The sequence below is a fragment of the Diprion similis genome, chromosome 3, assembly GCF_021155765.1.
Source record: "Diprion similis isolate iyDipSimi1 chromosome 3, iyDipSimi1.1, whole genome shotgun sequence".
Classification (NCBI taxonomy): domain Eukaryota; kingdom Metazoa; phylum Arthropoda; class Insecta; order Hymenoptera; family Diprionidae; genus Diprion; species Diprion similis.
This window is the reverse complement of record NC_060107.1, coordinates 18824009-18847118: the sequence shown is the minus strand read 5'-3', so window position 1 is coordinate 18847118 and position 23110 is coordinate 18824009. Positions and strand designations below refer to the sequence as shown.

Here is a 23110-nt window from a genome sequence, read left to right as displayed (position 1 = left end):
ATTAATTTCTAAGTGAGACTTAATTATTAAGCTAACTCCTGTCTTTTTTTTATCTTTGTATCGCACTACGAGAGCTATCTTCAGCGACACCGCTTCGAAGGAACTGAATATCGCGAAGCCGAGGTCACGTACCGGGTCAACAGCCAACTATCGTCAATTGCAACAGATCGGATACCGCAAAGTCAACTTCAGATGGATGCCTACCTAGGTTGCGTACAGGGTCGTGCGTGAAGCACAACGACGACCTCCGATCATTTAGACTTATCGGCCAGGAGCCGAACCATCGCTACAACGCCACTGCCGCATGGATGCATCGTAGACGGCGTACAGGGCTGTGCGTCAAGAACACAATCAACCCTGCCGTCGCGGTACTTATCAGCCTGGAGCTGAACCAGCATAATATTTACTGTCTCGCCTACTATACCGCAGAATCGTAGCTGTCTACAAACCTACGATTATCGAAGGACTGCATCGGGAGGACGAGCCCGAGAAACAGTGGTGGACCACGCCGGACTGATGGTCCTAAGGATGGGAACCCTGCGTGTAAATCATCACCATCAGGAAGGCTCGGTGCAACAGTGCCGTAGGGCCCGCACCGAGTTGCAGTACCGGAGAGATAGTCAGCGCGGGGAGTACTAGCACTGCATAAGTTGACGACGCACCAATTTCGAATTCTTGCAAAGTATCGATACCGCAACAATGTGAGTAGGATCATTCTTCTCGTCGTCGTTCCTAGATCTCCGCACACATCGATACCGCAACACCGTGAGGGGTAGACCTTCCCCTCTCGCGAGGACCGCAAGCAGCTGACCATAGCCCTCCCACATATCGCTCGACGGATCGATAATTCTCTACAGGACAACGTGGGAGGAGAAGACACCCAGGAATGGACTATCGCCCATCTACACCTGTTGACCCGTACCACGTGACCCTCTGGCCCAATTATCGATCACCGAACAGCGGAAAAGGATCACGTGATGAAATCTCGCCGAAAATCGACCGGGATCGTCAGGATCGCCGCTCGTCTCTTCACATTCTACGTTCAGCCTAGTTCACGACTAGACTTGTTTTCGCTAACGTTATTCTCGCTATCTTTATATTCTTTCGCTAACATTTCAATTCAGTGCCTTCTATCTTTCCGCTTCTCGACTACCTGTCTACGCTTTTCTTCTATCTTTTATTTTCGTAAGTGAGGTTTTTCTTCTAACTATTTTGTGAAGCCACGAATTTACTTGCTTTATATCTTTTTCTCTCTTTTCTTACCTATTATCGATTTTCTCTCTTTTATCTCGCAGTTCGCTCTGCGTGAGCCACGTGGGCTCGTATCGTATTCTCTTCTTATCTCTTATCTTATTCTCTCCCTTATTATCGAATATTGCAAGTAATTTCGCGACTGGTTAGTTTACTATTATTTGTAGTGACTAGTATCTATTTCCTTGATTTATCTCGTTTGAATGATTTTCTTGATATCGCTGACTAGCAGCGCCTTACTTATGCTTTCGTAAAATATCTCTGAATACCGTATCTTATTCGAATCTCTGATTTATTGTGCTCAGTAGTGATTGTTACATCAACTAGCCTATAAAGTCTCTAATTTTGCCTCTTATTTCTTTTCTCGCTATCTGATATCTATTTTCTCTCTGTATCTCTTTTATAATTTCTCAAATATTGTTTCTTTGATTTCTTAATATTTTACTGATTTGAATATTACCGAATATCTTTCTGATTTAATTATTATCGAATATCTTGGAGGAATTATATCGTAAGCGTACCGCGTGCGCGATCTTATATCGCTGCGCGGTATAGCCGTTGTTCTCTTTTGACATTGGAGTATTGTGCAGTACCGAATAACACCTTTTTCACCGCTTCCTTTGCTAATACCGCTGTTACGTAGTTTGTCCGTAGACCTCTAGTTTGTAATATATCGCATTATAATACGTTTCTCTCTATAATACCTGTTCTTGACACGTCAAGATATCTATTTCTCGTTCATCGTCATTATAATATTTCGTCGTATCGCCTATATCGCAAGCTAGAACCTACGTATTTCTTTAATTTCTCTTGTAATTTCTATCGTAATTTCTTCTGTAATTTATATCATACCTGTTTTATATTATTTCGCTATACTTGATTATTTCTGACTTCGCTTCAAATATCGAATTATCTAACTGACTTGTAATCCTTGCTTTTCTATTAATTGTAATATCTCTTGTTTCCCGATTAACTATAATATCTTTTGCTTTTCGACTAACGATAATATCTCTTGCCTCTTTTGCCAATTGTATTCTCGTATCTTCTATCTATTATCGTGCCTCATTATTGTTACACATTGCTGCGATTATTCTGTATTTCTATGTGATCATATCTTTCTCGCCATACTATGCTATTTGACTTGACTTGTGACAATTAGTTTAAGAACCTTAGATTGTGCATTGCATGCTAGCCTATTTCTTATCTGCTTTGTAAACTTTGTAACGTGGCATTTCAGAATGGCTCGTTACAAGGCTAAAAATCTAAAGGAAACTACCGAAAACGCGTCCCTGGCGGGGTACTCCAAGCAAGCTCGATACGATATAGGCGAAAAATACTAGTTACTAATATTTTCTGTACAAATTTTGTAATCCCGCGCTTCGGCGCAAGCTAAACAGGTACCGCGACCACGATCATCGAGGGATCAACACGTTTCTTTGATTCACCGAGGGATCGACAACTACCGAAAACTACAGTTCCAGCTACCGACGAATTCAACTACCGTTTCGTAATCATGAATCTCCCGTACAACTTTGAATGCCTACTTTTTCGGATGCCGTAAGTTCGACATCAAGGGCAGACCGCAGCCTGTCGTTCACCGACTTACCGGCCAGGAGCCGGACCGAGCCTAAAACACTACGTCCAAAGTTGATAAAGCCCTCGTCCTGAGGATCGACGCAGCCTTCCTGTCAGTAAGGGCTACAATCATTGTGAGTCATGGTCCACGGACGATGAGGTGCTATAAGCCGCCGTGTGACTGCATGGTCTTCGTGATATATCGTGGGCAGTTGGCCACTGCCTAGACGACGAAGCCGGTGGAGGCAAACAATGTGGAGTTGCACTCCATCCGGTAACCTTCCGGAGGTAGCCTACGTACCTGCCTTCGTGGAGGGAACCCCCAATGACAGGCAACCTGGACCGTACGACGCAGCAGACGAAGAAAAGTACGTGTGATGTCAACTACGCTCATCTAGCGGTAATCGTCGATAACGCGTAGCCGATATTCGCCAGAGGGATGACCCAATTATGGTGGGGATTGAATGACCACCGAAGGGGAAGAAGAATCACCTGACGACACCGGCGAGATCGCTGATCCGGACTCCGAACTCTGCCTATTCTACGCTCGACCCGCCAGGAGACTGCTTCGAATATTACTCTCGCTACTTTAGACTTCCTTCAACTTTCCGTATTCTTCCTCTATCTTTCCTGTTCCTCCTTATCGCTATCGCTACCGTTTATCTTTTTCGCACCCAATATCGTTTGAATATTAGCTTCTTTCCTTTCCCGTAACTTCAGCTCCTTCCTTCTTGCGCTTTAGCTAAGTTTATTTCAAATATAAAATCAGTGCCTAATCTCGTCGCCGACTAAGGTAAGGCTTTCGCCTTTATATCGTACCGTTACGAAGTTGCTCTAATTTCTGTTTCTCTTATCGTATCTTAATTATCGTTTTGATTGCATCGAATGATGCCAGTATCTTTGTGAATCATGGTCCACGGACATTGAGGTGCTGTAAGCCGCCGTGCGACTGCATGATTTCGTTTCGTAATTAATTTCCGAAAACTATCGTGAGCGACCTCGTAACTACCGAATATCTTTTGCATTTCTGAATTTTCTTTGCTTAATGCTTATCTTTTGTATCTCTAATTTTCTTTGCTTCTCGTAATTTTATGCTAGAAACGCTTGTGTAATTTCTACTGTCTATCGCTATCGCTATCTTTACTTTTCTTACTAGTATTGCCTATCGCTTTGTATCGTATCGCTTGTTTTATATTATTTGCTTTGTGCATGAAATTTCATATCGTATATTGAGCTACTTGGAGTATAGCTGAGCGTAGATTAAGCCGCTAAATACTACCGCACCTTTGTTTTCTATCGCTTATATTGATTTACATTTCTTATTACCTTGTAATATTTTCTTGTTTCCCGAATATCGTACTTCTGTGTTATCTTAAGTTGCTTGTTGTAACCAGGTGTATTTAGTGTATTATTTTTACTCTGCAATCCCTTCTCTAAACCTCTCAATCTCGTATAACTTTTGTATTTTCTCTCGTTATCGTAATTTCGGATTTCCTTGTTAATTTAATATCGTAATTTTGACTGTTGTAATTATCAAACCGCTTGCTGTGAATAGTTCTTCCGAATAAGCTTCCGATATTTGTGAATCGTATATCATTGTCAATCTTTCTCGCTAATTACCATTTGTCGTAATTTAAATAGTATTTTCTTGTCACTATAGTTCTAAGCTACCGTCAATTCCGTCAACTACCGATTTTCGCTAAAGTTTCACTCTTGCTTTAATGTAACAATTCTCGTAGTGCCGCTTCTGAAATTTGGGTAAGATCACGTCGCCCAGTGACGTCTAGTTTGAGTAGACTTTTTGCATTATATCGCTTCTCTCGACCTACGATTAATTTCTTTTGCCAACTATTATTTTGTGCGAATTATCGCTTAGCTTCTTTAACCGAAGATCTTGTAAATCACTCTCGTTGACTAAATATCTTTTGTTAACTTTCTGTAACAAATTGACTAACCTACCGCTTATGAACTGATCAATAATATGCGACTGATTGGCTTGTTAATTTACTTGATTCGAGCTTATTTCTTGGTCTCTTTATTTTCCTTATTTCCGTAACTGTTGTAACTGCCTTTGGATACCGCCACTCTACCAGTTCGTGTGAGTACCTGAGCCTAGCCAGCCATACAACGGGTTCTCTAATTATTATTATCGTATCGTATCTTTTCCTTTCCTCTAAAAATTTGACGCTGAAGCGTCTGGCGCCCAACGAGTATCTTTTCGTATCTTAAATATCGTATCGAATAATTGGAGAATCGCGCCAAAGTGTTAACGGTAAGTCCTCGTCAGAGGGTAACAGAATTTAGCGTCACAACTTGCTGATTGTTATACCGAGTAATAGTGTCGCGATCACCCGCTTCATACCGCTAAATTACTTGAATAATTGTATCGCTACCGTGCTATCCCTGAATTCGCTTTCTCTCTGGCTGTATCTGAATTTCTCTACTTGCTTTTTAATACAATTGATACTATTACCATTTTCTTTAATATTGTGTTTTATCGACTTGGATACGACCCATCCCCTCTACCATTATGTTTACCTGCTGAGTGAGCTGTGCAAAACCGTCGTAGAACCTGATCTATTTCGTCATATCGTATTCTCTAATTATCGTATCTCTGACGCTACTGCGTCTGGCGCCCAACATTTATCTCTTTTTCTAATTATCGTTTATTCCGTGATCAGATCAATACCTGCGCCGTAGGGTAGCGTGATTATCCCTCCCTCAAGAATTATCTCTATTTTTCTTTTTAACTATAATAATCACGTTGCAACATACATTTTCTCTCACTTTCTTACACACTCTCAGACTCTCACACATACATACCTACATACACACATTCTTATTAAACTGTAATTTTGAATAAATAGTGGAGTCATAGCAAATGTTCGACGTCCTTATCATCTTGTATAATTATTTCTCTCATTCCTAAACATTTGGTCCTTCGAGCCGGATCGAACATTTGCTATCTCACTCATTCTCGTGGTGTATAAACTCAGTGTCGTCTCATTCTCTCTCGTGTGGTGCGCGGATTAGTGCCGTTTCGCTCGATCTCGCGTCGTGTCGATTCAGTGCCGTCTCGTGTGTTCGTAACCTCTCTCTGACTTTCTGACTCTTTGACTTTCATCGTGTTGTGCCAGTGTTCCCATTCGAACAATAACAATGCCTTCCACAATGCGGGACGACGAGTCATCGACCAGAGGGTCGACAGATTCGCTGCCGACATTACCGACGGTGCCTCTGCCGGTAAATCCGCCTACTGCTGACCTACTCACAGCTGATGCCTCTCATGATGCAGGCCGACTCACCCGTAGCAGCTCACCGTCCGCGCTTAGTAGCGAGTTATTTTTGCGCGTCAATTCGCAAAATGAATTGATTGAGTCAATGGAGGATATGCTCACTTAACTCACGGAAGATCTCACGCTGGGCGAAGTCACCATGATGCTCGAACAGCTGGAAGAATCTCACCAGGCCTTTCGCAGCGAACATGCCTGGTTGGTTTCGCACTGGCCTCCCGCTCATCCTGACCACGCATACTTTACCCGCAAGACCAACCTTGTCGAGTCCAAGTTGGTACTCAAGGTAAAGCGACATCTCGGGCGTCTCCAAGACAAACTCACTCAGCCCGCTCAACCTGCCGTCTCGACTGAAGCCACCTCAAGAGTCCGCTCACGTTTACCAGAGCTCACGGTGCCGAAGTTCTCCGGTGAGTGCCGCCTGTGGCCGGACTTCAAGGCCATGTTCACTTCGGTCATTGGGTCCAGCAAGGATCTCAGCGAGCTGGAAAAGTTCCAGTACTTGAAATCGGCAGTGGAAGGCGATGCCGCGGATCTCATCTCCAACCTCGCTCCCTCAGACGGCTCTTTCAACTCAGCCTGGCTCCTGCTCATCGCGAGATACGAGAACAAGAGGCTTATTGTGAAATCTCATCTCGAGAGAGTCTTGGCGCTCAAGCCGATGCAGAAGAGGCAAGCCAGCTCATTGACCAAGATGGTCAATATCATCAACCAGACCACTCAGGCTCTCGCGACTCTCACAAATGAGACCAATAATGATTGTCTCATGGTCACGATCGTCTCAAATCTGCTCGACTCAGACACTCGTGAGAAGTGGGAAACTTCCTTAGTCTCGTCTACTGAATTTCCCACCCTCGGTCAGCTCACGAACTTCCTCATTGCTCGTGCTCGTACCTTGGACAGCATGGAAGACGACTCAACGAAGGCTCAGGTCTCGCAGGCGAAGGGTGCTGTGCCAAAACGCAGTGCTGGCCATCACGAAAGCTCATCGAGGACTCAAGCGAGCTCATCAAAGACTCCGCAGACAGCTCAAGGGTCCACGCAGTCAGCTCCTGCCTCGTCGCTCTCATCAGGCTATCCTTGCGACAGCTGCAAGCAGGACCATTTCATAGTGGTCTGTCCACGCTTCCGAGGCCTCTCAATGGAACATCGAGTTCAGCTCATCAAGGAGAGAAGCCTGTGCTGCAATTGTTTAGGGAGGCACAACATGAGAAAATGCAACAGCAAGAGGCTCTGCAAAACTTGCAACGGATCTCACCATACGATGCTGCACGGTGCTGACCTCTCATCCGTCTTCACCTCTCCTGCTACAGCTCGGACCACTCAAGAAACGCCGTCAACCTCTGCAGCCTCGCACTCGGCATGAAGCGAGGTCACCCCAGCCAACTCAACAGACCACGCACCGACCAGAGCACTCATCGGAGCCAGCACGCCCATCTTGCTGGCAACTGCCACAGCAACAATCTTCTCATCTACCTCATCGCACGAGGTACGACTACTGGTCGATCCTGGTTCAGAAATCTCATTCATCTCAGAAGGTCTCGCCAGGCAGCTGAATCTCAAAAGGAGGTATGCGAAATTGGATATCTGGGGAGTGGGAGGAAAGAAGACCGCTCAGACAAAAGGTGTCGTCTCCCTTACCCTGACGTCAAGGTACAGATCAATATCTATCACTATCCAAGCTCACGTTCTTTCAACGGTAACAACCATCCTGCCTACCGGCCAGCTGACTCACCAACCGGAATGGCCCCATCTCAAGGGATTGAATCTCGCCGATCCTGACTTTCTCATTCCAAGGCCTGTAGATGTCATTATCGGAGCTGATGCTTATGGGCAGCTCATAAAACCGAACATTATCAGATACTCAAGCTCCGCTCCCATAGCTCAGCTATCAATCTTCGGATGGCTCGTGATCGGTCCAGGTGACTCACCCATGACGGCAGTCAGAACAACTCATCATGGCATTTCACGACTTTCAGATTCACCCTTGCAAGATCTGCTGACGAGGTTTTGGATCCAGGAAGAAACTCCCACCTCAACTGACTCTCACCTGTCACCTGAAGAGCAGGAGTGCGAAGAACACTTCGCATCTTCTCACTCAAGGGATGGAAGCGGACGATACATCGTCAAGCTGCCACTCAAATCATCACCACCGGTGCTGGGAGACTCATACAGAACCGCTCATCAATGCCAGGGACACTCAGTATGGTGAACTCTACACTCAGTTCATGCGTGAGTACGAACAATCTCAGCACATGATCAAACTCAATGATAACTCTCTCACGAGCCAACCTCATTATTACCTGCCTTATCATGGTGTTCTCAAGCCAGAGAGTTCCTCAACGAAGCTCAGAGTAGTTTTCAACGGCTCCAGCTCCAGCTCTACCGGGTGTTCCCTGAATGATCTCATGCACACCGGTCCAAACCTGATGCTCAACATATTCGACCTACTCATCTGGATTCGACGATACAAATATCTCTTCGCGACGGACATCACCAAGATGTACCGTCAAATCAAGATACATCCTGCTGACTGGATTCTCCAACGGATTCTCTGGATGGATGTGCAAGGATTGGAAGCTCACTATCAACTCACCACGGTCACGTATGGCACAAAGGCAGCTCCGTTCTTAGCGGTAAGAACACTCATTCAACTGGCTCAGGATGAAGGCAGTAAGTACCCTCTTGCTGTCGAGTCAATCACTCATGGCCGATACGTCGACGACATCTTTGGAGGATCCGACTCAGTAGAAAATCTCATTCAAACTGCCAATCAACTCACTCAACTGTGCCATGCGGGCGGATTCCCGTTGGCAAAATGGCATTCGACATCACCAAGGCTTCTTGAAGCCGTCTCATCGGAGCGAAACAACTCATCCACGATCTCTTTCGACGACTGCACCACCAAGATTCTCGGAATACGGTGGTCACCTCAGCAAGACACTCTAGACTTTTCGACCATCTCCACATCGCACTCAAACAGATTGTCAAAACGCCTCATCCTCTCAGAAGTAGCACAACTCTTTGATCCGCTGGGCTTCGCAGCCCCAGTTGTAATCAGAGCGAAAATGTTTCTACAAGAACTCTGGTTGCAAAAACTCAATTGGGACGATTCACTTCCAGAACAGCTGATCTCACGATAGCGCAGCATTAGACAAGATCTCACCAGTCTGGCCAGACTCTCAATCCCACGCTGGTTCAACACATTGTCCGACTCAACGGTTGAACTACACGGATTCTCTGATGTGTCACAATTCGCAATGGCAGCTGTTGTGTACTTAGTCGTCCACTCTCCGTCCACTGGCGCCAACGTCTCGCTCATTTGCTCAAAGACGAAGGTCTCACCTCTCAAGCATCTAACCATCCCGAGGTTAGAACTCACGGCAGCGCTGCTACTCTCCACGTTAATTCATCATGTTTGCGCTACTCTGAACATGAACATTACCAAAACTCATTTGTGGACGGACTCTCAAGTGACACTCTCATGGATCAAAGCTCATCCCTCAAGGTGGAAAGACTACGTCAGAAACCGAGTGACCAAGATTCAAGAACTCACCGAGGGAACTCAATGGAGGCACATCGCAGGCACCTCAAATCCAGCTGACTGTGCATCACGTGGAATAACCACAGATCAGCTCGAACACCATCCTCTCTGGTGGTCGGGACCACTATGGATGACTCAACCAGAGGACTCTTGGCCCTCTGAACCAGAGACCGCCCTCGACGATTTGTGCGCACAAGAAGCCAGGGCCGGGGTCTCACTACATGCATCTCACTCAGTCAAGGAGTATCAATGGGATCTCATTCACCGATTCTCATCGCTCACCAAGCTCTTGAGAATTACTGCTCTATGCCTCAATTTCACCAAGAAGCTCTCAGGAAACCTCAACTCTTCACCAGCCGCACTCATCACCTCAGAAGAAGTAGAAAACTCAAGACTGTTCTGGGTCAAGGCCACTCAAGCAGTCTACTTCCCAGAGGAGCTCGCCCTACTCAGACGACAAGGGCAGCTGTCTCCATCCAATCCTCTCTGCAAGCTCACTCCATTCATAGACAGCGATGGTGTGCTCAGAGTGGGTGGACGGCTAGACAATGCTGAACTCTCATACGATGTAAAACATCCTGCAATTCTTCCTCGCTCATCAAGATTCTCCGAACTGATCATCGCAGACGCTCATCAACAGACGAAGCATGGAGACACTCAGTCAACGCTAGCATTCATCAGACGACTCTATTGGATAATCGGCGGCAGAGCTCCAGTAAAGTCTCACATTCTCAGGTGCGTGGTGTGTGCTCGCCAAAGGGGGATCCGTGCACATCAACTGATGGGCCAACTACGTCTGGCGCGAGTCACACCGTCACGCCCTTTCTCTCACACTGGAATCGATTATGCTGGCCCACTCACTCTCAAGACGTGGAAGGGTCGAGGCTCAAAAACCTACAAGGGTTGGATCTGCGTCTTCGTCTGCCTCACGACATCGGCCACTCACCTGAAAGTGGTTTCAGATTACTCAACCGAAGGTTTCATCGCAACCTACAGACGTTTCACCTCCAGACGAGGAATTCCATCAGCCCTCTACTCGGACTGCGGAACCAACTTCCTGGGTGCTGACGCACAACTCAAACAGTGCTTCGGCGCAAGCTCAGCAGGTCATCACAAAATCTCAACGGTACTGGCTCAAGACAGGACTCAGTGGCATTTCAACCCCTCCGCAGCTCCTCATATGGGTGGAAAATGGGAAGCAGTGGTGAAGTCTCTGAAATTTCACATGAGGCGAACAATTGGAGACGTAACACTCACGTTCGAGGAAATCACTACTCTTCTCACTCAAATTGAAGCAATTCTCAATTCCAGACCACTCGAGCCACTCAGCGATGACCCAGATGACACTTCAGCACTCACACCGGGACACTTCCTCATTGGCACTGCGCTAAATGCCGTTCCTGAGCCATCTCTTCTGGAACTTCCTACAAATAGATTGTCTCGATGGCAATTTATCCAACAAGGGATGCAACAGTTCTGGCACATGTGGTCGACTCAATACCTGCAGCGATTGCAAGCCGTCTCCAAGTGGCATCACCCACACAACAATATTCAGGTGGGCTCACTAGTACTACTCACTGATGAACGTTTACCACCAGGAAAGTGGCCTATGGCCAGGGTACTCAAGCTGCTGCCAGGAAAGGATGGACTCACCAGGGTGGTATCTCTGAAGAGAGCCACATCTACGCTCACCCGACCAATTGCCAAGCTTGCGCTTCTCCCAGTGACGTCTCCAGGAAACTCATCAACACCGGTGCCGATGGCGGGCGGAAATGTTTGAGAATAAGTGTTCTCAAAGGCAGCCCCAGACGGCTGTCGCTCGATGTGGACTAGCCCGCTCTCCCACGGTCGCCGAGGACGCGCCTTTACACCGGCTTCTCCGGCAGCCTTTACACTCTCATTAGTCTCGCGCTCAACACGTGTTTCAAGGTGCTCAGTGAAAACTTGTTTCTCTTGTATTTACTCATGTAAGAAGGCCGCTCAATTGATGAGTATAATCAAGAAGTCTTCTCACCTGATTAATATAATCTAACGTCAACTCAGTGATTAATATAATCGTAAAGACTCTAAGTGAAATACATACATTTTCTCTCACTTTCTTACACACTCTTAGACTCTCACACATACATACCTACATACACATATTCTTATCAAACTGTAATTTTGAATAAATAGTGGAGTTATAGCAAATGTTCGACGTCCTTATCATCTTGTATAATTATTTCTCTCATTCCTAAACATTATGAGACGTATGTATTTTTGTAATTTGGTTTTTAAGTTCGATGTCATACGTTATACGAGCCTTTATGTAGAGGTAACAATGTCACCTATATAGGACATAACTTGCTGTAGCTTCTACATTTGTGAATTATCTGGTATCAATGAATTCCAAATATACGGAATAGCATTTCACAAATTCTGAGAGTATAACAAGAGACAAGAGTAAACTGTCAGGTGTAAGAATAGCTGTATAAAAGTCCTCAGTATTGATGATTGTCTGTCTAAGGCAGTCTAAGTAATTTAAGACTTGAAATAATAGCAACACTCGCAAGTATAAACCGAAGAATTGGGTTACAAGAATTCAATATAAAATATAGAAAGAATTCAATATAAAATATAGAAATACATTCTATGAAAAATTGATAAAAAAAAATTTCTATAGTGAGTTTTAATCATTTTTGAACATTAAATTCAGTCTATGGTCATGTTACTGATTATAAAAATCAGAATGGAATGTGAAGTCTATCAGAAAATTTCTTGAATATTAGAAAACGTTGACTGATCAGATTTACCAGTTGTACCAACAGATAACCGCATTCACCTCTGTAGGATTTTACCGATTTAAAATGTTCGGGTTTGTATAAATAAACTGAATAAATAAGTACCAGGTATGATGTATATAAATATATAATTGTATAGTTGGCTAACAAGAATTATTTACACTCCTGTAGTCAAGAGGATTGATGACTGTTTAGATGTATATGAAAAGAAATTTTAACTAGCGACCGTTTTACTTACCTGTTTCTTGCTGATGATATCACATATGTATTGTGACGTGGCGGGTCTACCCCCCGTCACCGACCCGCACCTCCACTCCCAGGCGGCCGCGTCAAGCGCTCTGAAAGAGCAAGGGAGAGTCCTGCCGTGCCGCCAATGAACAACCAGAGTTAGCTTTAAGATTCATGTATTGTTGCTGATGCTTTTTGTTACTCCCACAACCCATTCTCTGAGGTGACCGCCACTGCCGCCGCCACTGCCGCCGCCAATGCCGACGCCATCCAACGACCACCCTGCGCTGCCGTCGCGGGAAACGCGGAGGGACCACCGGACGACCGGCGCGGAGTTCGAAGCCCCGGACCCAGTAGTCGCGCTGTTGCTTGCTCGGACCTCGATGCCGCCAAGGACATGCTGCCGCTGCCGCCCAGGGGTCGAGTTGCCTCCACCTGAGCCTCCGACAAGACCGGCCTTGCCACCCGGCACCCACAAATAACCGGACTCAGTCTCCCCCTGGGCTCGCCGATGCCGACAGGACATTTCCGCCTTCGCCAGACCACCCTCGCAACCCGCAGCACAGCGCGGCGAACAGACCGGCTGCCTAGGCTCCCGCCGGTCTCTCGCCAATCTACCTATCATCCCCTCCCGTAGCGCCACCGCGGGATCGCGATCGCCGAGGGCCGGCGGCCACCTCACTCTCCCTTGTACTACGTGACGAATAGTGTCAATAGCATAGCATCGTAGAGTATCCCTGCTAAGATTTTTGTTTCGTGCGCCGATTGTTCACCGTTACATCGTCCGTCGAATAAAAGAGTGACCGCCGATTTGTATGACCGAAGCTCCTCGTCGCAAAAGGTAGGCTGCCGTTACCCCGAGTCTTGCTGGCTATAGATTCTCAACGGCCTCAGGCCATTTTTCCTTTTGCAGCAGGTTGCCGGCCGGCTTCGGTCGGCCATTTTGTGTGAAAGCCCGCGAGCCTCGTGGTAGCTAAGCTTTTCTAGTTGATTAAATTGTTGATCTTGATTGCTATTCTTATTTTATAATTAATATTACATGCTCTGGTTGTTCATTCGGTAATCTTTTGCCGCTTTATTGTAGCATATACTTTGTAATAGATCATGTACCGTGCCGCTTCCGGGCCGCGTACCGAGTACGTGAGTGTGAGAGAGAGAGAGAATCTTTGAGTGAGTGTGTGCGCCCGTGCCGTCGTTGCCGAGCGTAACTACCACCGTCAAGCAGCGACAGGCGACCGTGCCGATAATATAGAAAAAGTGAAGGAGGATTATCTCGTGTTTGTGAAGCCGTTAGATTGTTAGCAAGCTTGTTTTTAGAATTGTTCTGCCTTGGTTTGAGTTTTGAAATTGTTAACGAACTTGCTTCACCACGAGTCCGTAGTCGCATGAGTTATTGAATTGTTACTGATTTTATGCCGCTTATTACTCGCTTATCTTGGTCGCTTGCCGCTCGTCGCTTCTAGCTTATACTGCTTGGTTTTGCCGTGTTCTATTGACTTGTTGAACTTTGTTGCTGTGTTATATTTTATGCTATTTTGTTCTATTTTTATTTATTTTTGAATTATATCGAAGCGTACCGCCACCGATAAGACCGCTTGCCGTGTAAATAACTATTTTATTGCCTGTTGCCTTCTGCCTTTCCGTAACGGCACTGTTTGTTAATAAACGCTGGTAATTACATCTATAATCATTTGATTATTATCTATACTATTTCACCTTCGCGCCCACGTTCCCCTCACCGCTAGCTAGTCGGCTGTTTTTGTGTGTGCTTGCCCCTGTTATAGTTTCGCTTTGAGATTTGGTGGTGTGAGTTAGGTTCGCCGTTCGAGTCGGCGAACGAATACTATTGGACGGTAAATTTCGAATCTGGTAAGAGTGTATTCTCTTACGGCTCTCTTGAGCCTGGCGCCCAACACCTGTTCTGCAGTGCCGTCAATCTTTATTTTTTTCATCTTTCTATTGCCGTGTTGGTCAACGCCATTTTTGTAAACGAGCCTCTGTGCCGACCCCGCTTTCCCCCGGGCGAAGTAAAAAGCCCGTTACAGTATATTATATAAAATATATACCTCGTGTACCTGCATAGTTAATACATACAAAATAAATGAATACAAACATAATAAACCCTGCGAGAAATCATGTTTAAAATAATCTAACAAAAGCATTTCACCAGAGAAAAGATTCTTGAATCCTCATGCTTGGATCATTCGTGACAGTTAATAATAAGTACCAAACATCACGTTTCACCTTTTCATCTATCATGTTCACATTGTCGTTTTAAGCCGTCATGATTACGTTGGTAGGTAATCACTTTGGAAACTTTCACTAACTTTTGTTCCAAGTATTATTGAATTGAATATGATATTTTAAGGTTGGGTTATACGTCAAATTCGTAAAGACTGCCTGGTGAATTGATGCGAATTTTTCTCAGATAGTAGCATCAATACCAACTAAATTATCACTGTTGGAGATATTTCTGAAACTCATTACCCTTTTGATAAACTACTTCAAACTCGTGTGTGTTAAACGGCGAAAGCCATTCTCCTACAGGCACGAGTTAGAGTTGGAGATAAAAATTCACAAAATTGGGATATTGTTTTGTGAATTAGTTGCAACCGATTTGGGGGGGTGGGGGGAATGATGAAAATTCCGTCCGAGCCCTGAATGAGGACCACTCCGATGTACACTACGACTGTTATTAAGTATCTAAGGACTAGAACTTGTAGAAACGAACCGCCCGGTCGCAACTTGTAGAAACGAACCGCTCGGTCGCAACTTGTAGAAACAAACCGCTCGGTCGCAGCTTGTAGAAACGAACCGCCCGGTCGAACTTGTAGAAACGAACCGCTCGGTCGCAGCTTGTAGAAACGAACCGCTCGGTCGCAACTTGTAGAAACGAACCGCCCGGTCGCAGCTTGTAGAAACGAACCGCTCGGTCGCAGCTTGTAGAAACGAACCGCCCGGTCGTACTTGTAGGATCGCAACTTGTAGAAACGAACCTCTCGGTCGAACTTGTAAGATTGCAACTTGTAGAAACGAACTCACCGGTAGAAACGAACTTGTAGGATCGCCACCTGTAGAAACGAACTTCTCGGTATTGGCACTTGTAGAAACAAACTTGTAGAAACGGTCCTTTCCCGTTTCTACAGGTCAGCCATCCCGCAGCTTCGTTCCGCTAGCGCGCGTCTGTTTGGTCTGCTGGCCAGCTGTTGGCCACTCAGAATCAATCGAGTTAAATTTCGCGCGCTCCGATCAGTAACATTCAAGACAACATATTGGTATAGTAAAGATCAGATGATAATTGTTTTCATTTTCGATCCGTTGCATTGCCTCCAGTTTCAGTCCAATTGTGAAACGAAAAAAATGCGGTAAAATGTAAAATAATTTGTAAAATAAGTAAAAATACATTAATTTGATTCGACTATTCAACATGACGGAAGGCTAAGTTCCGATTTTAGTAGACGGCAGCGCTCCTATTCACTGGCTGTTAAGCAGCCTTGTGTCCTTCTCTCACTGCCTGGACTAGCGTTAAGCTTTGTCTCTTTTCTGCCGAATTTTGTCATGCGAGATGATCATAGCCGGCCACCCGCCACTTTTCTCTAAAACTTGCGTACACATTGTGATTTGTCGTGTTTGTCTGTGCCTGTGCCTGACCGATCGTAAGCGAGTTTTTTAGTGCAAAAGTATGGGCAACTACAAAAACAAGAGAACAGCAGCAACGAGGAAATGAAGCTACTTCAAGAAGTATGTATATATATTTTTATGAAACAACTGTAGAGTAAGGAAAGGTGGAACAAAATGAAATAGTAAGGTGAGACGGATGTCTCGGTGATTTCTAACCCTAGTTGCACACCCAGCGCTTTCATTCCATTGCGTGGTCCTCTTAGCCCCCAAGCTGTAATTTTCTTACTAATAGTTACATGAAATTCCTTCTAACCAAGCATCGTTCTTAATTCGAACATAATCGAAATTTTCTCAAGAAATGCGTAAGAAAATAGTACTAACCGGCCATTTGGAATTCAATCGATCGTGCTAGCGTGGTCCAGGAACTCTGTATGGATGACATAAGGATCGATGCGAATCACGTTTGGCTACGAATGCATAAGATGAATTCTATAGTATCCACCGCCTGTATTTGTGTATCTTTTTCTGTCTTATTTGTCATCAGAAATCACACCTGTCCATTTTCTGAGTGATCAGTCAATCCACATACCTTTACATGTGAATGTGATACAGAATGTGATTCACATTAAGATAAATCGTGTATGGCGTTGGATAGGAAACTTGTATAAACAACGTTTTGAACTATATGTTCAACTGAAATATATTTGGTCTAGATTCGCGGCAGCGAATCGCCGCCAAGTTATATATATATATACTGCGACCCGTCAATCGATGCTCGCCTACTGGGGATCGTGTCAGCAGCAAGGATGAGGACAAATGAGGCTTTCGATACGCTATAAAATTAAAGAAATTGTTGAAATCGGGTAATCCGGCTGAAAAGTATTAATTCTTCGAAATAACCAAAAAGGAATTTTGCTGGGCGCCAGGTACGATGTACCACGATAACCTGAAAGAGAAAGAAGGTAAAAGGAAAAAGGGAACTCGGTAGCTCAGTATTTGGCGGAGGGGAGTGGCCGGATAGTGAACGGGCAACACACTTTTCTACTATAAAAATTGCCCAAAATTAAGGTAATGAAATGTTAGTTTATTAGTAGGGACGGAAGTAGGTCTCAAAATTCTACTTAAATCGTACACAGTCTTTGGTGAAAGATTGCAACAAACAAAGGTTAATTCAGCAGACTCGATACAAGAAACGGAAATAATAACATGACTAAAATAAAACAATCTTCTTTGATCGCATTACACGGACGGGAACAAAGTCGTTACAAAATAAAGACAGTAAGATAAATCGCGATAAACAATCTTCTATAAGCGAAATACAAATAAACCTAAACTCGATACAACGCGAGAACAATAACGCTAACTAAAATCGAAAAACAATCTTTGTTAAATGAGATACAAGAAAGCTTAACAAAAGAAGGTCCGGAATAAACGGAACCACAGTAGGAGAAAAGCCCAAAAACCTGGCCAAAACCCCAAAAAATAAATTTTCGAAATAGGGTCAGTTGAGTAGTCATTCAGGTAGAGGACTAGTAACTGAATTCTATTGTGGAAGGGGAAGCCCTTTAAGTGTATACCTGCGCCGCAGCGTCAGTTGGCAGCTAGTGTTCGTGAAGAGTGTACGTGTCACGCGCTGAACAGACGAAAATAACGCTGACTTCAAAAACCCATAACTTTAAAGTGACGGGTTTAATTTCAATTCTGCAACATGGATATGACTTCTGGAGGTATGTAGAACATGTTTTTACATCGGTTGAATCTAAAGTTTATGTATAAATGATTGAAATGTAGTATAGCCTTCGGCATAAATAAAATTGAATAATTTTGAAAACTTATATTTTCAACGGTCCGAAAAGTTATATATTTTGTCACATTTTGCAAAGCTCCTAGTCTCGGCCTTTAGTTTAATGTATAAGCTTTCGAAATTTACAAGAGTTACCTGCGGAAAACGTGCGTCTTGTCCGTTATGATTTTTTTCGCATCGTGCGGTAGCCGAGCGTGCACGCGGCACTATTGAGCAGCCTCTGCGCCTCTACCTGAGAATGGGTGAAGTAGCATCATAACGGACAAGACGGCTGTTATACGCTTGAAATAAATTATTTTAATATATATGTATGTGTTGTAACGTGGCATTTCAGAATGGCTCGTTACAAGGCTAAAAATCTAAAGGAAACTACCGAAAACGCGTCCCTGGCGGGGTACTCCAGGCAAGCTCGATACGATATAGGCGAAAAATACTAGTTACTAATATTTTCTGTACAAATTTTGTAATCCCGCGCTTCGGCGCAAGCTAAACAGGTACCGCGACCACGATCATCGAGGGATCAACACGTTTCTTTGATTCACCGAGGGATCGACAACTACCGAAAACTACAGTTCCAGCTACCGACGAATTCAACTACCGTTTCGTAATCATGAATCTCCCGTACAACTTTGAATGCCTACTTTTTCGGATGCCGTAAGTTCGACATCAAGGGCAGACCGCAGCCTGTCGTTCACCGACTTACCGGCCAGGAGCCGGACCGAGCCTAAAACACTACGTCCAAAGTTGATAAAGCCCTCGTCCTGAGGATCGACGCAGCCTCCCTGTCAATAAGGGCTACAATCATTGTGAGTCATGGTCCACGGACGATGAGGTGCTGTAAGCCGCCGTGTGACTGCATGGTCTTCGTGATATATCGTGGGCAGTTGGCCACTGCCTAGACGACGAAGCCGGTGGAGGCAAACAATGTGGAGTTGCACTCCATCCGGTAACCTTCCGGAGGTAGCCTACGTACCCGCCTTCGTGGAGGGAACCCCCAATGACAGGCAACCTGGACAGTACGACGCAGCAGCCGAAGAAAAGTACGTGTGATGTCAACTACGCTCATCTAGCGGTAATCGTCGATAACGCGTAGCCGATATTCGCTAGAGGGATGACCCAATTATGGTGGGGATTGAATGACCACCGAAGGGGAAGAAGAATCACCTGACGACACCGGCGAGATCGCTGATCCGGACTCCGAACTCTGCCTATTCTACGCTCAACCCGCCAGGAGACAGCTTCGCTACCACCTCGCTCTCGTTTAGTTAGAAATCCTCAACCTTCCTCTTATATTCTACCACTATCGCTTATTCCTCTACCGCTATCGCTATCGTTACCTTTTTCGCACCCACTACCGTTTTGATCTTTTAGCTTCACTCCTTCCTTTAGCTTCAATTCCTTCCGTTAACTTCACTTCCTTCCTTCTTCGCTCTCTTTAAGTTTAATTTAATTTAAAATCAGTGCCTAATCTCGTCACCGACTAAGGTAAGGCTTTTGCCTTTATATCGTACTGTTACGAAGTTGCTCTAATCTCTGTTTCTCTTATCGTATCTTAATTATCGTTTTGGTTGCATCGAATGATGCCAGTATCTTTGTGAATCATGGTCCACGGACATTGAGGTGCTGTAAGCCGCCGTGCGACTGCATGATTTCGTTTCGTAATTAATTTCCGAAAACTATCGTGAGCGACCTCGTAACTACCGAATATCTTTTGTATTTCTGAATTTTCTTTGCTTGATGCTTATCTTTTGTATCTCTAATTTTCTTTGCTTCTCGTAATTTTATGCTAGAAACGCTTGTGTAATTTCTACTGTCTATCGCTATCGCTATCTTTACTTTTCTTACTAGTATTGCCTATCGCTTTGTATCGTATCGCTTGTTTTATATTATTTGCTTTGTGCATGAAATTTCATATCGTATATTGAGCTACTTGGAGTACAGCTGAGCGTAGATTGAGCCGCTAAATACTACCGCACCTTTGTTTTCTATCGCTTATATTGATTTACATTTCTTATTACCTTGTAATATTTTCTTGTTTCCCGAATATCGTACTTCTGTGTTATCTTAAGTTGCTTGTTGTAACCAGGTGTATTTAGTGTATTATTTTTACTCTGCAATCCCTTCTCTAAACCTCTCAATCTCGTATAACTTTTGTATTTTCTCTCGTTATCGTAATTTCGGATTTCCTTGTTAATTTAATATCGTAATTTTGACTGTTGTAATTATCAAACCGCTTGCTGTGAATAATTCTTCCGAATAAGCTTCCGATATTTGTGAATCGTATATCATTGTCAATCTTTCTCGCTAATTACCATTTGTCGTAATTTAAATAGTATTTTCTTGTCACTATAGTTCTAAGCTACCGTCAATTCCGTCAACTACCGATTTTCGCTAAAGTTTCACTCTTGCTTTAATGTAACAATTCTCGTAGTGCCGCTTCTGAAATTTGGGTAAGATCACGTCGCCCAGTGACGTCTAGTTTGAGTAGACTTTTTGCATTATATCGCTTCTCTCGACCTACGATTAATTTCTTTTGCCAACTATTATTTTGTGCGAATTATCGCTTAGCTTCTTTAACCGAAGATCTTGTAAATCACTCTCGTTGACTAAATATCTTTTGTTAACTTTCTGTAACAAATTGACTAACCTACCGCTTATGAACTGATCAATAATATACGACTGATTGGCTTGTTAATTTACTTGATTCGAGCTTATTTCTTGGTCTCTTTATTTTCCTTATTTCCGTAACTGTTGTAACTGCCTTTGGATACCGCCACTCTACCAGTTCGTGTGAGTACCTGAGCCTAGCCAGCCATACAACGGGTTCTCTAATTATTATTATCGTATCGTATCTTTTCCTTTCCTCTAAAAATTTGACGCTGAAGCGTCTGGCGCCCAACGAGTATCTTTTCGTATCTTAAATATCGTATCGAATAATTGGAGAATCGCGCCAAAGTGTTAACGGTAAGTCCTCGTCAGAGGGTAACAGAATTTAGCGTCACAGTGTATATATATATATATATATATATATATATAAATTTTCTGTGATTTAATTGTGATATATACGTATGCATATATATATATATACATATTAAAATCAACCACATAAAAATTTCTTAAATATGAATGAAATGTTATAACATTCAAATAAAATATTTGAATATACATATATTATATAGTAAGCAAAGCTTTCTTTTAACCAAATCCATGTCAATATTTTCTGTCTAATTTTTTTTAAATTATTTCAATTATTGCGGTTATTTATTTGGTAAAATAATGTACATTGTTCAAGTTTTTGTATTAATTGAAAATTTTATCTTTTCCTTTAACACCAATTTTCTACAATTTTATGTCTTTATTACAGGATCCGGTTACAAAGAATTGGTGCTGACAAGGAAAGAAGTATTTAATAGATACAAACTCGGATAATGATTCTGACTCCGACTCCGACTCCGATTACGATTTTGATTAAGAATAAAATTTTCTATTTTTGAAACGTTCCGTATGTATTTTGGAAATAAAAATAATAATTGCGTAGAATACACTGTTCACGTTTATTTTATTATGATGATTTTTTTCAATATATTAATTTATCTATTTAGCAGGATACTCGGCCATTTTGTTTATAACAATTTGCTGTAAGCTCTTTGTTGCAAGTTATAAACAATAGATATCGGATTGGTAATCAGCGACCTTGAAAACCCGTGTAGGTTCGTATTCAAAACTCACAAGGTTTAGAATAAATGAGGTGGTTGATGCGAGTTAACACTGTAATTTATTTAAACAAAATTATAGTTATAGTGTTTACGTTAGTAAAAGACACTCATAAGATTGTGTATTCACATGTTATCTCATATTACCTGAATCAACAACAAGTACCACACTTAATTTATTAGTTATATTCAATGGCATGTGCCATGTACACGATTGTGTGAGCTGTACGGCAGCGCAGCTCTCCCTGAAACATTCTCACCGCCTCACTCGCAGCACACGATCCGACCGTGGTTGATCGAGCCCGCGTGCCACCTGGCGGTTCGTTAGCCTGGCTTAGTCCAGACTTACACCCGTATATACCAATTTTTGTCAACATCTGGTAACTTTTTAACGTTCATGTCGGCCATATTGGATCGGCCATTTTTTTTACGATAATTTGGCTTGCGGATTCGTAATCAGCGACCTTGAAAACCCGTAAACACCAATTTTTGTCGACATCTGGCAACTTTTTAACATTCATGTCAGCCATATTGGATCGGCCATTTTGTTTACGATAATTTGGCTTTCAGATTCGTAATCAGCGACCTTGAAAACCCCTGTAAGCCAATTTTCATTTCCGTCAAAGGTCATTTGAGGTTTTGGCCAGGTTTTTGGGCTTTTCTCCTACTGTGGAACGTGGCAGCTGTTAACGAATGACTCGATATAATACAGAGGAGTCGAAAACGGAATACAAGCGTCAGCTGTCACAAGACTAGAACTCGTACAATTACAAAATAAATGTAACCAACAATCTTAACGCTAAATCATAACCGGTAACGAGAATTCTAACAATGCGAGATAAACTAGTTATTGCGCACGCGCTGGGTCTATGTTAAAGGGGAGCGTACAGTCACGCGGCTCACGTCGCAACGGGGAGAGGGTACGGTGGCGTAACCACTCAGGGAGCGTCCGATTTATAACTCGACAGCTCTCGAAAAACACACTGGCGTAGCGCGGCTTTGATTCACCGCGATATTTCGATATATCGAACACAGCGCCACGCGATAGCGGGAGATAGCGCGGGGACGATTCAAACAAGGACGCCACAAAGATGGCCGCAACCGACGCTATTGCGCAATATTACACAACTGTTGCGCAAATACACGAGATACAATTTTTAACTTACGGTAACAAGACAATAAAATCAGATACGATATTTAATTAATCACGAACGATAACCGAAACAATATTTCAGAACGATATGGCATTTAAATTACCCGGCAACGCGAGAAAACTAGGATGATGCCGTCGCCACGCGGAC

General features: G+C 43.7%; 4 protein-coding genes across 4 annotated transcripts; all 4 read left to right on the top strand.

Annotated features, from left to right (window-relative positions):
* The first annotated feature begins 6261 nt into the window (after positions 1-6261).
* On the top strand, positions 6262-7485 carry LOC124404733. The gene has a single exon (XM_046879066.1). The coding sequence runs from the start codon at positions 6262-6264 to the stop codon at positions 7483-7485; it is 1224 nt and encodes a 407-aa protein (XP_046735022.1).
* Positions 7482-8331, top strand: LOC124404732. The gene is made up of 2 exons (XM_046879065.1): positions 7482-7608; positions 7655-8331. Exons 1-2 carry the CDS (start codon positions 7482-7484, stop codon positions 8329-8331), a joined length of 804 nt encoding a protein of 267 aa, XP_046735021.1.
* Positions 8332-8347: 16 nt separating this feature from the next.
* On the top strand, positions 8348-9262 carry LOC124404731. The gene has a single exon (XM_046879064.1). The coding sequence runs from the start codon at positions 8348-8350 to the stop codon at positions 9260-9262; it is 915 nt and encodes a 304-aa protein (XP_046735020.1).
* A 117-nt stretch (positions 9263-9379) lies between these two features.
* Positions 9380-11443, top strand: LOC124404729. The gene has a single exon (XM_046879063.1). It carries the CDS (start codon positions 9380-9382, stop codon positions 11441-11443), a length of 2064 nt encoding a protein of 687 aa, XP_046735019.1.
* Positions 11444-23110: the final 11667 nt, after the last annotated feature.

Bases quoted from the DNA above. Each gene is read 5' to 3' on its own strand.
- LOC124404733 (XM_046879066.1), top strand. From the start codon at position 6,262: ATGATGCTCGAACAGCTGGAAGAATCTCACCAGGCCTTTCGCAGCGAA.
- LOC124404732 (XM_046879065.1), top strand. From the start codon at position 7,482: ATGAAGCGAGGTCACCCCAGCCAACTCAACAGACCACGCACCGACCAG. The intron at 7,609-7,654 runs GTACGACTACTG...CATTCATCTCAG, and splicing joins CATCTACCTCATCGCACGAG to AAGGTCTCGCCAGGCAGCTG.
- LOC124404731 (XM_046879064.1), top strand. From the start codon at position 8,348: ATGCGTGAGTACGAACAATCTCAGCACATGATCAAACTCAATGATAAC.
- LOC124404729 (XM_046879063.1), top strand. From the start codon at position 9,380: ATGGCAGCTGTTGTGTACTTAGTCGTCCACTCTCCGTCCACTGGCGCC.